Source organism: Carassius auratus, unplaced genomic scaffold (assembly GCF_003368295.1).
Source record: "Carassius auratus strain Wakin unplaced genomic scaffold, ASM336829v1 scaf_tig00216504, whole genome shotgun sequence".
In the NCBI taxonomy this organism is placed as follows: domain Eukaryota; kingdom Metazoa; phylum Chordata; class Actinopteri; order Cypriniformes; family Cyprinidae; genus Carassius; species Carassius auratus.
This window is the reverse complement of record NW_020528604.1, coordinates 106,103-124,577: the sequence shown is the minus strand read 5'-3', so window position 1 is coordinate 124,577 and position 18,475 is coordinate 106,103. Positions and strand designations below refer to the sequence as shown.

At 43.0% G+C, this 18,475-nt stretch overlaps 1 protein-coding gene across 5 annotated transcripts; it reads right to left on the bottom strand.

Moving 5' to 3' along the window:
- Nucleotides 1-319: 319 nt before the first annotated feature.
- Nucleotides 320-17,381, bottom strand: LOC113098298 (sorting nexin-21-like). Of its 5 annotated transcripts, none has more exons than XM_026263317.1 (5): nucleotides 17,322-17,369; nucleotides 6,173-6,458; nucleotides 5,155-5,312; nucleotides 3,055-3,473; nucleotides 320-2,274 (listed from the first exon to the last, which is right to left on the bottom strand). In XM_026263317.1, the coding sequence occupies exons 1-5, from the start codon at nucleotides 17,325-17,327 to the stop codon at nucleotides 1,929-1,931; spliced, it is 1,215 nt and encodes a 404-aa protein (XP_026119102.1). In that variant the 5' UTR covers nucleotides 17,328-17,369; the 3' UTR covers nucleotides 320-1,928. The 5 variants fall into 5 exon arrangements, with proteins under 5 accessions (XP_026119102.1, XP_026119103.1, XP_026119104.1 ...); XM_026263318.1 differs by adding an exon at nucleotides 13,011-13,146 and having other exon boundaries at nucleotides 2,135-3,473; nucleotides 17,322-17,381; XM_026263319.1 differs by adding an exon at nucleotides 13,011-13,092 and having other exon boundaries at nucleotides 2,135-3,473; nucleotides 17,322-17,340.
- Between the last annotated feature and the right edge of the window lie 1,094 nt (nucleotides 17,382-18,475).

Genomic DNA, 18,475 nt, shown 5'->3' with positions numbered 1-18,475 from the left:
AATAAATAATACAATTCATAGCCAGGTGGCTCTTGTCTTTGACCCAAACTTACTGAGGAACTGGAAAAGAGAGAACATTACACAATACCTCTTGCATTAGCAAAGTGCAGTACAAATTCAGTCCATCTTAGAGTTATGTAAAATAGTTTATTGACCTATTGAAAACACTTTCAGTGCATAACATCATTTGAAATACAAAACCTGAATTAAAACCATTTAATGTAAAAGGCCTTTTAGTTTGCCAAAATGCACCTACAGTATAAAATGACAATATTTGTGAAATTGGCTTTGTGAAGTGTATATTACTTTGATGATTCAACTATGCCCAGCCATAATAAATAAACACATAAATAAATATATTGAAGTTCAACTTTAGTAGGTAACAGAGAGGGGAAAACAGTTATCCGTTTAACCAGTATACAAAATTATCTGAATTTGCATGCAAGGGACAACAATTTGTTAAAAAAAAAAATCTATGTCCATCTCTCTCTCTGTGTGTATGTAAATATAAATATATTATATATATATATATGAAGATTGTATAAAAATATAGGCTCAGATTTTAACATTAAAATTTTTAAAATGAACAACTATAGAGTATTGGTGGAATGATAGTGTTTTCTGTATCTCTGTATTCAAAATCATTCAATAAAAATGCTAGACAAAAAAAAAAAAAAAAGGCCTAAAAAGCCGGTTAGAGTTTTTTTTTAACTGGCTAAATAAACTGCTGTGACCATAAGTTTTAAAAGTACTCCAAAAAAGCACTGTAACAAAATAAAAATTAAAACTGTGGTTTACACCTTCACAAAAACAGATTAATATCTGAAGGCTTTGACAATTTCATTCATAATTTACACCAAAAGAGGAAATTCCCTTTACTTTAAAAATTCAAATTGCATTCTTCACTGAAATGGAAAATCAATCCAAGAAAGCGGAGTGTAAACAGCACAGTTAAGAGTTTAGACTGCCTCGCTTAATTCTTTCCAATGTCCACTAGAGGGAATGAAGGTGGAGAGGTGTCTGTAGCTCAAGGTTACTCAATCTAAACATGGGCTGCAACTCAGGACAGCTGACAATGAGGAATGAAGTGGTTCAAATAGTTCTGTGTCACACCAAAACCCAGTTCACTATTTTATAGAATACAAAAATAAAGTTCAATCTTTAAACATTAATTAATTCACTAGAGCTATCATGAACTTATAATAAACCATAATTCTTTTTATAGCATTTACTAATCTAGTTGAATGTTATTTTCATATATTACACTATTATTGCTGGCTGAAAGTATTAATTTGTAATGCATTAAAGGAATAGTTCACCCAAATATCAAAACTGAATTACTGTTGGGCCATTCAAGATGAGAGAAATGTAACATTATTTAGCAGTGAATGCGTCCGTCACTATGAGAGTCCAAATCCACATGACTTCAATAAACGTCTTATGAAGCAAAAAGCTGCATGTTTGTAATGTTAAAATACCTTCACAAGACATTAATCGATATACTGGAATTGTGTGGATTATTGTGATGTTTGTATCAGCTGTTTAGACTCTCATTCTGACGGCACCCATTCACTGCAGAGGATCCTCTGGCGAGCAAGTGATGCTACATTTCTCCAGATCAGTTCTGATGAAGAAACAAACTCATCTACATCTCTGATGGCCTGAGGGCGAGTAGAGTATTTTTGAGTATTTATTCCTTTAAGTAATGTAAACAAATTGAATTATATAATAAAGTGTTACCAAAAAAAAAAAAAATAAGACTATAATATACGCTACTGAAATGTGCCAATGAAATGCATGCGTGTTTCAAAGTGATAGGTGTGTTGTGCATTATAATAGTTTGAATTAATTCCACAGGTTTCCTTAGTAATATCACACATATTTCAGAAACATCCCTCAAAACTGCAAAAAAAATTACTACTGAATGCTTACGGGACATCTTCACTTTTGCTCTTGGCCCTGACCAGCCCCTCGCTGTCCTCGATGCTCTCTTTGATCAGAAACTCCTTCAGGTTTAGCGGATTCCCGACATCAATCCCCTGCTCCTGGATCTCCCGCAGAAGAGCCTCCCAGCGCCTCTTGTCCTTCGAGATCTTCCAGGACAGCCTGACGTTGGATTGGAGGAGCAGGATGAGCAGAGGGTGCAACTGGTGCTGCTGCAAAGCCTCCTGGGAAGGCGCTAGGTCCTGGAGGGCTCGGTCGCAGTGTTCCTGAGCCTCACTGAGCTGGTCTAGCTCCTGAAAGCAGGTGACCAAGGCGGAGAGCGTGAAGAACCAATGAACCCGCTGGAGCTGGTTGAGCTGCAGGAGCTGATGGCATCCTAACTTCTGTTTAGACTCTCATTCTGACGGCACCCATTCACTACAGAGCATCCACCGGTGAACAAGTGATGCTACAGATCAGTTCTGATGAAGAAACAAACTCATCTACATCTCTGATGGCCTGAGGGCGAGTAGAGTATTTTTGAGTATTTATTCCTTTAAGTAATGTAAACAAATTGAATTATATAGTAAAGTGTTACCAAAAAAATAAAAATAAGGCTATAATATACGCTACTGAAATGTGCCAATGAAATGCATGCGTGTTTCAAAGTGATAAGTGTGTTGTGCATTATAATAGTTTGAATTAATTCCACAGGTTTCCTTAGTAATATCACACATATTTCAGAAACATCCCTCAAAACTGCAAAAAAAATTACTCCTGAATGCTTACGGGACATCTTCACTTTTGCTCTTGGCCCTGACCAGCCCCTCGCTGTCCTCGATGCTCTCTTTGATCAGAAACTCCTTCAGGTTTAGCTGATTCCCGACATCAATCCCCTGCTCCTGGATCTCCCGCAGAAGAGCCTCCCAGCGCCTCTTGTCCTTCGAGACCTTCCAGGACAGCCTGACGTTGGATTGGAGGAGCGGGATGAGCAGAGGGTGCAACTGGTGCTGCTGCAAAGCCTCCTGGGAAGGCGCTAGGTCCTGCAGGGCTCGGTCGCAGTGTTCCTGAGCCTCACTGAGCTGGTCTAGCTCCTGAAAGCAGGTGACCAAGGCGGAGAGCGTGAAGAACCAATGAACCCGCTGGAGCTGGTTGAGCTGCAGGAGCTGATGGCATCCTAACTTCTCCTGGAGTCGCAGAGCATTGAGGAGAGAGCCCAGGGCGTCCTGGTAGCGGCCCACTCGCATCAGCATCTGCCCCGCGCGCAGATCCCCCAGGTAGAAGAACTCTAGGAACGTAGGTGTGCTCCGTAGTTCAGGAAGGGAGCGGAGGTGGGTCAGGTACTGCTCGAACGCCCGGCTGCGCTTGGCAATGGTCTCGGCGGCGAAGTTTTTGCGCAGCTTCTTGCGAGGGAAGAACACGCCATCCATTTCATCTCCGTGACGGCGACGCAAGCGCCTGTGCAGCCGTTCGAAGTCAGTGTAGCGCCGCGTGATGACAGCGGGAGTTCTGTCAAACGTCCCAGAATGGATGACGTGAATCGTGTAGAGCTGATGAGAAAGAACACAGGAGTGAAATCAGAAAAAAAAAATAACCTGCAACTGTTAGATGGGTGCTTGATATGACGCTGACATTTATATTAGATTTTTTTGTCCAGATGTAACAGTTTATTCAAAAATACATACATTTCACACATTTATTGACCTAAATATACTTTTTTTTTTTTTTTTAAACGATGAGCAGGTTTTTAATTTTCTGAATTAAATTGAATTTTTATATTTTTGGGGGGCATGAAGCCTAGATTGTCAGGGTGATACAACTGTCCTGATATCGTAATAATAATTAAAAAAAATGCCTCACATTCACATTTGACGTTTGTTTACCGGAGTGTAAGCCTGATCTGAGACGTACCATCACTCACTCTTGTACTTACAGTATTGTAACGTAAAGTAAAAATACTTCCGATACAGTCCTCAAGTATTTTTGGGTAATATCTGTGGCTCTTTACTTGAGTTCTTATATTTCAGCTAACTATTACTCTACTACATTTCCTAATTAAAATGTATACTTTTACTCAGATACATTTCCCTAAGTATATTTGTTACTTACTACAAAATAGTCAGAAGAACACAGACTGCAGGAAAGCAGGTTTGAATCAGTGGTCTGGCGTTTGCAAGTTAGACTCCTAAAACACCTTTGATCAGGTGCAAAACAAGCCGCAGATTATTTAACTTTTCCACTCAAGTCAAGGTCGATATGCAGCATCCTCTGCAATGATATGGTAAGTGTTGTTGTAATGACGTGCAATCAATTAAAGCAATAAGTGACTTCTATTATAGGCATAATATTGCTTGTTTTGGCTCAATTTTGCCAATGGAAATAGTTCCAAACAAAAATCACAGGACTGTTTTGCATCTCTGAGCAATGGACGGTGTTTATTTACTGAACGAATCAGCTTTTTGAACGAATCGGTTGAATAAATGATTCAGTGATTCACTCAGTAACATTCACTTGCTGTCACCTACAGGTGGTTTTAATTTCACATTTCGACTATTTTTTGTTTTTCATGTTTTAAATTATTTCAAATATCAGTATTCAACGTTTTATGTTAAAAACAAAACATTAGGCCTATTTATACAACTGTATCTGCAGTTTAAATGCATCAATATCCCCTCTGAGCTTTATTTTTGTTTCTTTTCCATTTACTTGTACTTTTACTTTCAATACTTAAGTACGTTTAAGATAAAAAAAAAAAATTGTACTTAAGTACAATAAATATCACATACTAATATTCCAAACGGTGACTTCAACTTCTACCAAAGTCATTTTCTGGTAAGATAACTGTACTAAATTCAAAAAATAAATAAATAAATAAATAAATAATATATATATATATATATATATATATATATATATATATATATATATATATATATATATATATATAAATAAATATATATATATATATATATATATATATATATATATATATATATATATACATATATATTTACAGATTAAATATAGAGAAAGTTTTAGAGTATTTATACAAAGAGTACAAATTCTTAATTTTCTTACAGATTACAACTTAGATTTTTACAAGACTTTTCCTATTCTTTAGTGTGAACACTTGAATTTGTCCTTTTCCCAAATATGAAATGCTTCTTTGACTGTTGGTATAAAAACTGAAACTTGACCGAAATGGTTCACAGTTGGGGTTAGTGTACTTACCACATACTTGGAATTAGTTTCATGCACAACACTGGCATCAGTCACCTCAAAAATGAGTTTTTCAGGAATGCAACGAGTTCTTGAGCTCCTCCAGTTTTCTTGTAGTTGTCTGGTGATCATGTTTGAGGTTTTTGGGGAAGGCCCTATTGGGCTGGTCTCTATAAACCAAAGACAAGATTAACTGCAACTCTGAAGAATCAAGAGAACGAAAAAGAAGAAGTGAAATCTGCCTAAAAATACATGATTGTAAATTCACAAGAACCATATCAAATATGTTCGTGTGCTTAAAGGAAGAGCTTGCTCCAAAGCACATGCTGCTTTTAAAAGAAGTCTTTGCCATTTGTTTGGAAAATAGTTAATATGGAAAGTTCACAATAACCAAAAACCACTGCTTTTCAGTCTGTTTGGCCACACATCAATTTGAATACACAGAATGGAGAATGTGATTCAAGAACTTTAAGGGCTGAGCTCTGATCAATAATAATTGCATACTGTAAAGCTGAAAGTTTGGAGTAAGACTGTATAAACATTGTGCTTAGTTTAGTGCTTCCCAGCTGCATAAAACATTATGTAAATGTTATTGTAGAATGATATCTGAAGGATCATGTGACACTGAAGACTGGAGTATAATGATGCTGAAAATTCAGCTTTGATTTACAGGATTTAAACTACTTTTTAAAATATATTAACGCACACAAAAATGCTATTTTAAATTGCACCAATATTGCACAATATTTATGTTTTTACTGTATTTGAATCAAATAAATGCAGTCTTGGTACGCATAGAAATCTTCTTTAAAAAACATTACAAAATCTAAACTAAACCCTAAACGTTTGACGAATAATATAACTTTTGGAGCAAGTTAATTCATTTTCATTTTTGGGTGAACTATCCCTGTAACAGCTTCTGAACGTGAATCCCGGTCTTCAATTCACCTATACAAATTCATTTCTTCTACTCATCTATATATAATATAGTCTTCCAGCTTCATAAAACACTCATGTTATTGATGACTACCTGTGCTGCTACATGCATTATCTATGGACTCCCCAAAGAAGTCAGAGTCACTGTCTGGCCCCGACGCGTCTCCTGCGTCCTCAGAGTCCAGGACCCCTTCACCCTCGAAGCACAGGGTTCCTCCGAGTCGTGCAGACACACAGTCTGTATCGTCCTCCAGCTCAGAGCTCTCTGGGAAGTCATCTGCTCCGTGTCCGTCCGTCTCCGGAGGAAGCTCCCCTTCTTTAAACAGCGTACGGCGAAGTCTGTCGAACAGTTTAGAGGCCATCCCAGCTCTCCTCCAACCCTGAAGAGCACAAACCACACATGATCCCAACACACCACCCTGAGAAACATTCCTGAATGCAACAATATGTGTTAAAATCATGATATATCACTTATAGCAGATCCGCAAAAACGTACTCGGTTACTAACGTAACCTCGGTTCCCTGAAATACGGGAACGAGTACTGCGTCGAAGACGCATATGGGAAAAACCCCCTTTTTCTCCTGAACTGAAGCCTTATTCAATCACGCAGTGAAACTGCACAGCCATTGGATCGTGCAGTGCTATTAAAACAAACCAATGGCTTGGCAGCGGTGCTGCACGAACCTATGGCAGCGAAGCCCGCCAAAGCCCGCCAATATGGGCGGGGAATCTGGCTATATATTGGCCGCTTCGCCACAGGAATTCAGGTTACTTCGACTGAAGCGACGACTGAGTTGTGCAGCCTTTTTAGCATGGCAAGGAACGCAGTACTCGTTCCCGTATTTCAGGGAACCGAGGTTACGTTAGTAACCGAGTACGTTCCCTTTCAATACTTCACTCGTACTGCGTCGAAGACGCATATGGGAACCCAGTTCAATCACGCCATGCTAAGAAGGGAGGACGACCAACGCAATCAAACTTGATTTGTTAAACCAAGATATGATAATAGCAACTAGGGGCAGAATAAGCTCAATGAGGTTACGTCTGGCCTAGCCTGATCATCCCGTGTTCGTATCGCCTCAGTAGCCAAGGGACCGAGTGCATACGAGTAGAGTTTGAGCCTTGGGCAAGAATGGCCAAGAGCATGCAAATGAGGAACAAGAAGGTGACCTTCACACAGAAAGTACCCTAGCATGAAGCGCTGGGACGTCTAGATTGTAAAATCTAGCAAATGTGGACGGCGAGCTCCAGCCAGCCGCCTCACAAATTTCTGCGATAGTCACACCATTAGACCATGCCCAAGACGAAGACACTGCTCTCGTCGAATGGGCTCTTACTCCAATTGGGCTTTGCAGGCCCAAAGAAGAGTAGGCTAGCTGGATTGCATCCACAATCCACCTTGAAAGTCTTTGCTTAGAGACCGGTAACCCTCTGGTGCGGTTTCCAAAGCATATGAAGAGCTGTTCTGATCGTCTTATTGGTGCAGAACGCTCTATGTAGACTTTTAGAGCCCTCACTGGGCAAAGTAGATTCAGCCCTGGATCCTCCTCTGTGTTTTGTAACGCAGAGAGGGTGACCACTTGTGCTCTAAAAGGTGTGGAGAGCACCTTTGGCACATAGCCATGCCTCGGTTTCAGGACGACCCTCGAGTCGTTAGGCCCGAATTCTAGGCAATTAGGGCTCATCGAAAGTGCTTGCAAATCACCCACACGCTTAACAGACGCTAGTGCCAATAGCAGAGCGGTCTTTAGCGACAGGGCTTTAAGGCCTATGGACTGTAGCGGTTCAAAGGGGGCCCCCTTCAGGGCTCTCAGCACCGTGGGCAGGTCCCAAGAAGGGACGGTGGGAGGGCAAGGCGGATGAAGCCGTCTGGCACCTCTCATAAATCGGACGACTAAGTCGTTTCTGCCCACCGACTGGCCTGCTATAAGGGCGTGTGATGCCGCTATAGTTGCTACATAGACCTTGAGCGTGGAGGGGGATCGTCCCTTCTCCAAGAGCTCTTGCAAAAATGACAGTATCACTGATACGTCACAAGAGGTCGGGCTCTCACCATGGTCTGAACACCATGTGGAGAACACAGACCATTTGGAGGCATAGAGGCGTCGTGTAGACGGAGCTCTAGCCTGTGAAATTGTGTCTAGCACACGCTCAGGGAGTCCCGCGGGCTCCCGTCGAGCGACCAAATGTGCAGAGACCACTTCTCTGGGTGTGGATGCCAAATCGTCCCGTCCGCCTGAGAAAGGAGGTCCCGTCTCAGGGGAACGGGCCATGGGGCTGCAGTCAGCATCTGCGACAGGTCGGCTATCCAGTGCTGATTTTCCCAGAATGGGGCTACAAGCAGAACCCTGCATCTCTGGTCCCTGACCCGCCTGATTACTTGGGGAATCAGAGGGACCGGAGGAAAAGCATAAAGAAGACGGTTGGGCCAGTCCTGGGACAACGCGTCCTTGATCTTGGAAAAATATATTGGGCAATGAGAGTTGTCTTTTGAGGCAAAGAGGTCTATTTCCGCTCTGCCAAAGACCTCCCATATCTTCTGAACCGTCTGCGGGTGGAGTCTCCACTCTTCTGAGGAGACTCCGCTTCTTGACAGCATATCCGCGCCCTTGTTCAGCTTGCCCGGAAGATGCACTGCTCTCAGGGACCCCAAATTGCTTTGGGTCCATTCCAGCAGTCGCGACGTCAGTCTGAAGAGACGCGTCGACGACAGCCCACCTTGGTGATTTATATAAGAGACCACCGTCATGCTGTCCGATCTGACCAGCACGTGGTGGCTCTTTAGGTCTGACAGGAAGCTCTGGCAGGCTCGTTGAACTGCAATCATCTCGAGGCAGTTGATGTGAAGCCTGCTCTCCTCTTTCGACCATTGGCCGAAAGCGGGTTTCCCTTCGCACAGCGCGCCCCAACCCTTGTTGGACGCGTCTGTGGAGATCACTTTCCTTCTGCAAACCATACCAAGTGGAGCACCCCGTTCCATCCATTGCATGTCCCTCCAAGGGGTCAGGGCCGAAATACAGTCCTGACTCACCTTGATATTCAAGCGTCCGTGACGCCATGCATGAGGTGGAACACGTGGTTTCAGCCAATATTGGAGGGGGGCATACGAAGCAGCCCGAGCTCCAGCACCGGCGATGCCGCCGCCATAAGACCCAGCAGCTTCTGGAATGTCTTTAGGGGTCGAGAAGCACCTATTTTGAAAGAGGCCGCAAGTCGCTGTAGAGCCGCAGCGCGCTCCTTCACCATTGTTGCCCTCATTGTCACTGAGTCTAACACTGTTCCCAGAAACGATATCCGCCGGCTGGGGGACAGTGAGCTCTTGACAAAGTTCACCCTGAGCCCCAGGCATTCCAGATGGCTGAGGAGCACAGTTCTGTAACCCAATGCCTCCCCCTCTGACTGAGCTAGAACTAGCCAGTCGTCGAGGTAATTGAGAATGCGGATGCCCTTCTGCCTGAGAGGGGAGAGAGCCGCATCCATGCACTTTGTGAACGTGCGAGGCGCCAGAGACAGCCCAAAGGGGAGGACCTTGTATTGGTAAGCCACGCCCTCGAAGGCAAATCTCAAGAACGGCCTGTGACGGGGGGCTATCTGGATGTGAAAGTAAGCGTCTTTCAGATCCAGCGAAAAGAACCAATCCCCTGAGCGTATTTGCGAGAGGATTTGTTTCAATGTGATCATTCTGAAGCGCCGTCTCATGAGGGCACGGTTCAGATGTCTTAAATCGAGGATGGGGCGCAGCCCACCATCCTTCTTGGGAACCAGGAAGTAACGGCTGTAAAACCCTGAGTCGCGGTGTGCTGGGGGAACGATTTCTATAGCTCCCTTCACCAGCAGATTTTTCACTTCGGCACGAAGAACGTGAGCGTTCTCGTTGTGCACTGAAGTGGTGACCGCCCCGCGAAAGCGTGGTGGCCGTCGTGCGAACTGAAGGGAATAGCCGTGTTTTATTACTCCCATGACCCAATCTGATACCCCGGGAATGGCTTGCCATTGTGAGGCCCGGATGGACAGAGGTTGTATTAACTCGAGTGATTGACCGCCGTGGGGGGACATAGCACTCGTGAGTGTTGTGTGAGGAGAACTGCTCTTTTTGTGAAGGAGTGTGTTTTTTATTTTTTGCACTATAACAGCGCTTTGCTGTCTGGGCGCTAACAAGGGCCCATTGTTTGCAGCAGGAACAACTTCGTCGACATCTGGAGATGGACGGCAGAACACACGGGGCAGTTTGGGGGGTGGTCCGGCTGTGGCGAGACTTAGCCCCCTCCTCTTTCTTTCCTGTCGATCAGGATGACGGCGGCGGCGCAGGGTCCAGCACTATCTTGGGCCGGGGTCCCATGCGCTTGGGATACTGATACCGTCTGGTGGCCGAGCGAGAACGGTGTCGAGGCTCGGGTTTCACCGGCTGGGCTGCGGTGGTAGCAGCTGGCGCTTGCTTAGGAGGCTGACGAATCGGCACCTGTCTGGGGCGACTGGCAGCAGATGAAGCGCGCTTTGGCAGGAAGTGTCGCATTGCCTGGGACGACTTCTGCGCCTCTGTGAAACGCTCGGCGAATCCCTCTATTGCCGGGCCAAAGAGGCCGCTGGGGGAGATCGGTGCGTCTAGGAACTGGGCTCTGTCAGCATCCTTGATCTCCGTAAGGTTGAGCCATAAGTGGCGCTCCAAGACGACCAGGTTAGCCATCGAGCGCCCAATGGCCTGGGCGGTGCTCTTGGTAGCACGCAGCGCCAAGTCTGTTGCACTTCTCAGCTCCCTGAGTGTGGCGACATCTGGGCCAGACTCGTCGGTGGCGGCGAGAAGTTTGGCCTGGAAGACTTGAAGCACCGCCATAGAGTGGAGCGCCGCGGCTGCTTGCCCTGCCGATGAGTAGGCACGCCCGGCGAGCGCCGACGTCGTACGGCAGGGTTTGGACGGATGGTTGGCCTTGGCTTTCCATCCAATAGCTGCTGGCGGGCAGAGATGCACGGCCACAGACTCGTCCAGCGGCGGCAGCCGTTCGTATCCTCTTTCATCAGCGCCGTCAATTGAGGTGAGGGCGGATGAAGATGAAGTACGCAGGCGCGCTGAGTAGGGGGCGCGCCACGATTTAGTGAGCTCGTCGTGGACCTCCGGGAAGAACGGAGCAGTTCGCTGACGAGGGGCTTGCTGGCGCCCCGGCAGAAACCATTCATCCAGACGGCTACGGGCTGGTTCCTCTGGAGGAGACCAATCCAGACCCAGCTCATCCACTGCCCTGGAGAGAACGCGGATAAGCTCGGCGTCCATCCCGAGTTTTGAGCGGTTTGGTTCAGATGACATCGAGGGGGCGGGGTCCGGCGAGCCCGACAGCTCCTCAGCATCTGAAGCGGCTAGAGACATGCTGTCCTCTAGCAGTTCCTCCTCAGTCCCTCCAAACAAAACCAGATCACTCGCGGCAGCAGAGGGACACTGGTCTGGCTGTACAAAGAGGACTGGGGAATCCCCTCTGGGCGGAGAAAACGAGGCACGCGGGGGCTGAGCCGGCGTGAGCTCGCTTTCATCCTGCTGCTTTAATCCTCTGCCCCGCCTTTTCTTCCTTGCCGGCTCGCGGGAGGAAGAAAAAGGGAGGGCGCGAGGAGCGAGATCGCTCTCTGAAAAGAAAGCGATTCGCGAGCGCAGAGAGGCGATATTCATGTTCTCGCAATGAGAACATGAATTCCCCGCGAGTGCTGTGTCAGCGTGGGGTTTCCCCAAGCACGCGACACACTCGCTGTGCCCGTCATCAGCGTGCAGAGGGGCTCTGCACGAGCTGCAATGACGAGACGGCATTTGCAACAACGCCGTAGAAAAAGGCTCTTTTAGAGAAATTTGCTCTTTCAATATATCTCACCGGATGGCCGCAGGGAAGCGATGAATCTGCGGTGGGGACCGGCAGTCGCGTTCCAGTGCGAGGCGTGTCAACGGCGAGCAGTTCAGCGGAGATCAGCGAAGCGATGTGACGTCGTCGCTGAAGGAGAAATAATCTGAATTCCTGTGGCGAAGCGGCCAATATATAGCCAGATTCCCCGCCCATATTGGCGGGCTTTGGCGGGCTTCGCTGCCATAGGTTCGTGCAGCACCGCTGCCAAGCCATTGGTTTGTTTTAATAGCACTGCACGATCCAATGGCTGTGCAGTTTCACTGCGTGATTGAATAAGGCTTCAGTTCAGGAGAAAAAGGGGGTTTTTCCCATATGCGTCTTCGACGCAGTACGAGTGAAGTATTGAAAGGGAACTACTGACTATCAAATGTGTCTTCCTGAGCTTATAGAGTGAGTCAGTATGGAAACACTGAAGCTTCAGAGTTCAGACCTCTCGTGAACTTTCACTGAGCTGTGAAACTGATCCGACAAGGACATATTTATTATTTATCGATGGGGTTTGATGAAAAGAGCCCAGCAACAGGATAGGATTTCTGCAATTTCCATGGAAGAAGTCTGAGTAAGAGCAGATGCCGTAACTAATATTTATCACCAACGACTTTTAGTGAGCACGTCAAGCAAAGTTTCATTGACACTTAACATACAGCAGATTTCAAGCCCAGATTTTAGGTTCTCCTAATAATCCCCATAACCAATTTATGCTGATCATTTTTCATTATTTCCACATGTAAATTAGAAACTTTTGAAAACATCCCTGAGAGAGAATGGGAGCGTCTGGGAGTTTTAGCTTTGCTATGTGCTTGCTAATAATAATAACGTCGAGCTGAAGCAGCAGAGCTTTCAAAGATTACGATTAGAAGAAATTAGACATTAATTAAACAAATCCATCACTTAAATCCATCAGATCTCTGATAAGAAGCGCTAAAAAGACGCAAACGCAGAGTTAGATCTTAACTCGGCCAACTTTTCTGGCTAACTATGGCTAATCCTTACATTTCAACTCCAAAGGGATGAAGAACTAACATGAACCCCGGGACATCTGATGCACTTACCGAGTTACAGACCTCTAAACCAGATTTGATCAGCTCTTCATGCTGCTGGAGTCTTCCTCATGAGCAATGAAGACACAGCGCGCTGTAAACACGCAGGGATTAATCCTGACCATCAGTGGGCGGACACTCCTGACAACTGATCGACAGGACAAACATTTCAAATGCGCTCTTAACTTTTAACTAAGAATGATTTAGTTTATCACAGAAATCTTTTAAAACGAAATTGTTCCAGTATTTGTTTTTCTTTTAAATAATTTATCTGTCATACATATGACGTAACATTTCACTAAGAGAATGGCATATTCTGTGCATAATCTACATTGCAGGTCAAAACTACGCATTTTTTAATTAAAATGCATATAAAACAGGAAGTCAATTACTCGTAAGTGATTCATTACAATGAAAAAATAAAAAAAATACATTTTGCAATGTAGAGGAAAATTGTGAAACTGTTCGCAGGTTGGATTACTTTATTTCGTTCAGTTAGACGCCGGTCCGACAGGTGGCGCACTATGGCGCAGAACGCTGCTCGTATCAGCGCGACGAGCACAGAGGAAGAACACCAGCAGAAGTTTTTTCTCATTTGCTAAAACATTAAACCCTATTGTCTGAACCAAATGCTCAGTTGTCTGAACCCACTGATTGAATCAATCACTCTTTTGGCAAAACCATAAGCACTTTTCACCTGTTTAGACCTGTTTTTTTTTCAGTCTATGACACAATTTGCCAACACATTTTCATTGTGATGCACCCATGCTGCATAATGGTGAGCACAGGAGACAAAAGTCAAACACAATTAAAGCACAGACGTCACCACTTGAACACAACAACTCAAAATTGATCACACTTGTGGCTAATGATGTGCGGGAACATCTACAGTAAGCCAGTTCAGAGATCACTGGTTTTGAGGCCCTACAATGGATAGAAATCTGAGAGGAAGAGTTTGTGTGAGAGGAGGTTGAGGTTGGTCTAGGTGGTCAGCGAAGACAAAAAACAGTAATATCTGATGAAATCAGAGCTACTGTGATTGACCATGTTATTGTCCATGGTATGAGCATGAGGGAGGCTGGACAAAGGGCACAACCAAACATCAGTAGATTCACTGTGTCCACCATAATCCGAAGATTTAGAGAAGAGAACAGGTAATTACCTTTTTTTGACATTATAGTACAGTATGTAAATGTTGACAGCAATTACTGTATGACATACTATATACTGCACCACAGTATACTGTAAGTAAATATATGTTTCAGTACATCACTGTACCAATATACTGTAGTATTGTAATGGAGGATCGGTCTAACTGTTTGAAGGCCTAGTATTCCGTGAATATTTTTTGTAACTCCATGTTCTCTTTTTGTAGAATTGAAAGACTGTCACATGGGGCTGGGAGGACAGGTATGTTCTCCCCACACCAAGAGGCCCTAAATGTTGATATGGTCCGTGAGAACAATGCCATTAAACTGAGTGAAATTCTTTAGAAGATCATTGAGGACCATGTTAATTTTGAGGGTATCAACAGTGTCAGCATCTCTACTGTTGATCGTGTCCTCAAGCGCAACAGACTGTACATGAAACAGCTATACAGAGTGCCCTCAAAGAGCAAAGATTCCAGTATGTACAGGTTGGCATATATCCAGACACATTCAATGTTGATTACTCTAAGTAGTGATTTACTTTAGTGGCCTAAGTCACTTTTTCCGTATCACTTCCAAAACTATATCTATTTCTACAGAGTTTTTATTTTCAACTAGATGCAATGGAAAGACCCCATGAATACATCTACATGGATGAAGCTGGGTTTAATCTCACCAAAAGGAGAAGGAGAGGCCGTAATGTGATTGGCCATTGGGCCATTGTTGGTGTTCCTGGGGAGCATGGTGTCAATGTCACATTATGTGCTGCCATCATTAATCATGGGGTTGTCCACCATCATGGCAACCTGGGGCTCTACAACACTCACCAGCTCCTCATTTTCCTCCGTCACATGCGAGATGCTCTGTTAGGGCAGCAGGATGAGCATCACATCTGTTGTTGTTTGGGAAAATGTGAGTTTTCACAAAGCCCTCCAAGGTAAGAGAGTGGTTCAATATGAACCAAGTTTTTATCAAGCTTTGCCTTCCATCGTACTCCCCTTTCCTAAACCCCATTGAGGATTTCTTCTCCTCATGGCGGTGGAAGGTATATGTACGCCAACCTTACACCAGGGTAAATCTCCTGCAAGCCATGGGACTTGCCTGTGGTGACATAGGTGTGGAGGCATACCAAGCCTGGATACGCATGCCAGGGGTTTTTCCCCCCGTTGCCTGGCCAGACAAAATGTGGTCTGTGATGTGGATGAAGTCCTGTGGCCTGACCCAGTATGGAGACATGATGCTGTGGCTGAGTAATGCTCTTATTTGTATATTTTTGTACTTTATTTGGGCTTATTGTACACAAGTGGCAAACACATAATATTTCTGTTTTGTCTTTTTGTACAAGTGCTAAATGCACAGGTTTTTTTTTTTTTTTTTTTTTTTTTGCATTGCAACATGTATTTAGCCTACAGTTAACAATAAACATTTATTTCTCCAGCTTCATGTCCTGAGCATTGTTTTTATTTTTCTACTTAGTGTTTAGTGACTGTTCAGTAGTGTTTTTTTTGATTGACTCTGGGCACGATTTGACAACATAGTTGTTTTGAGCACAGATTGAACTGTTTTGAGGTGAAAGTTTGGTTTTGCAAGAAGAGTCTGAGGTTTTGTTAATGTAGCTTGAAAATTGGGTTTTGTGTTCACAGTTTAGAGAAAATGAGAGCAGCTTTCAAGAAATGTGTTTTAGCAATTGAGAAAAACTGTAACAGTCCTCATATTTGGGTCTGTGCAATGTAATGGCATTCAAAAAGCCGTTAAACACACGGAAAGTAGAGAAAACCCCTTTCAAGTGACTCAAAGTAAGATTTCACATCTTAAATTAAAGTTTAATTCTTAATTTAAGTTGATTTGTTTATAAACACTCATATATACAGTGGGGCTCGAAAGTTTGGGCACCCTTTGCAGAATCTGTGAAAATACGAGTAATTAAAAAAAAAGAGAGAGATCATACTAAATGCATGTTATATTTTATTTTATTTAGTACTGTCCTGAGTAAGATATTGTACATAAAAGATATTGACATTTAGTCCACAAGACAAAAAAAAAAAATTAAAATAACCCCACTCAAAAGTTTGGGAACCCTTAGTTCTTAGTACTGTGTTCTGTTACCTGATGATCCTCGGCTGTCTTTCTGTTTTGTGATGGTTGTGCATGAGTCCCTTGTTTGTTCTGAACAGTTAAACTGAGCAGCGTTCTTCAGAAAAATCTTTAAGGTGCTGCAGATTCTTCAGTTTTCCAGCATCTTTGCATATTTGAACCCTTTCCAGCAGTGACTGTATGATTTTGAGATACACCTTATCACACTGAGGACATTTGAGGGACTCAAACACAACTATTCAAGAAGATTCAAACATTCACTGATGCTCCAGAAGGAAACAAGATGCTTTAAGAAGGGGGGTGAAAACTTTTGAACACGATGGCCAAATTTGTCTTATTTTGTTGAAATATAATTTTTTTCTCCCATTTAGTTCTGCCCATCGTAAGCATCATAAGATACTTGTATGTTTCCCGGTACACAAATTAAGTACAATTTACCTTGATCTTCAAATTCCAAAAGTTTTCAACCCGCAGCTCATAATGCATCTTGTTTCCTTCTGGAGCATTTTTTTTGTCTTGTGGACTAAATGTTAATATCTTTTATGTACAATATCTTTCTCGGGACAGTACTAAATAAAAAATAACATGCATTTAGTATGATCTCTCTTATTTTTTGAAAATTGCTCATATTTTCACAGATTCTGCAAGGGGTGCCCAAACTTTCGAGCCCCACTGTATATAACATAATAAAAATAAGTTGTTGCTTGTATAATGTAAACTGCAGTATGACTCACTTGTTTTTACATAATTTTCTATAAAGTATTCATTACCTCTTGTGAAAGCACTTGTGCTAATGCTGGTCTTGTAAAGCTGAATATTTAAATTAAAATATATATTTAAATGTTTAAATATTTCCTCACCGTGACACATAGTTCGGAATTGACATCGGAGTAAACCAACACAACTTGCTTTAAAAATGAAACACTGTGGAAAGTAAAGTAATTTATGAATTTGACATTGACGTTATTACGCCTGAATAATTGTTTGGACTACTAACGGCTAAAAGTAATGAAATATCTGCATCTGTTACTTAAAGGGAAAGTTCACCCCAAAAATCAAAATGATGTCATTAATGACTCACCCTCATGTTGTTTCAAACCCGTAAGACCTCCGTTCATCTTCAAAACACAGTTTAAGATATTTTAGATTTAGTCCGAGAGCTCTCAGTCCCTCCATTGAAGATGTGTGTACAGTATATTGTCCATGTCCAGAAAAGTAAGAAAAACATTATCAAAGTAGTCCATGTGACATCAGAGGATCAGTTAGAATATTTTTGAAGCATCGAAAATACATTTTGTTACATTTACTCACCCGCATGTCGTTCCAAACACATATGACTCTTTCATCTACAGAACACAACATTTTGCCAAATGCCTGTACAATAAAAAAAAAAAATGACCAGGGTTGTCAAGATCCAAAAATGGCAGTAAAGAGTTAGAGAAAGTGTAGTGTTTATTTTGAGGTGACCTCTCCATTTAAAGGAATAGTTCAGCCAAAAATGACTATTTGCTGAAAATGTACACACCCTTTAAAGGGTTAGTTCTCACAAATATTAAAATTATGTAATTAATGACTCACCCTCATGTAGTTTCAAACCCGTGAGACCTCAGTTTATCTTGGGAAAACAGTTTAAGATATTTCAGATTTAGTCCGAGAGCTCTCAGTCCCTCCATTGAAGCTGTGTGAACGGTATACTGTCCATGTCCAGAAAGGTAAGAAAAACATCATTAAAGTAGTCCATGTGACATCAGAGGGTCCGTTAGAATTTGTTGAAGCATCGAAAATACATTTTGGTCCAAAAATAGCAAAAACTATGGCTTTATTCAGCAATGTCTTCTCTTCCGTGTCTGTTGTTTGACAGTTCAAAACAAAGCAGTTTGTGATATCTGGTTCACAAACAAATCATTCGATGTAACCGGATCTTTTTGAAACAGTTCACCAAATCGAACTGAATCGTTTTAAACGGTTCGCATCTCCAATACGCATTAATCCAAAAATGACTTAAGCTGTTAACTTGTTTAATGTGTCTGACACTCCCTCTGAGTTCAAACAAACCAATATCCCGGAGTAATTCATTTACTCAAACAGTACACTGACTGATCTGCTGTGAAGAGAGAACTGAAGATAAACACAGAGCCGAGCCAGATAACAAACAATACATTGACTCGTTCTGATTTGCTTAACCTGAAGAAAAAAAAACTTTATTGTGTGGTGATACTATTATATAATATGATG

Coding starts and splice junctions, on each gene's coding strand:
- LOC113098298 (XM_026263317.1), bottom strand. Junction 5,313..6,172: donor TAATGCATGTAGCAGCACAG/GTAGTCATCAAT, acceptor TTTGGTTTATAG/AGACCAGCCCAATAGGGCCT. Junction 2,275..3,054: donor CAGCTCCAGCGGGTTCATTG/GTTCTTCACGCT, acceptor GCGGGTTCATTG/GTTCTTCACGCTCTCCGCCT.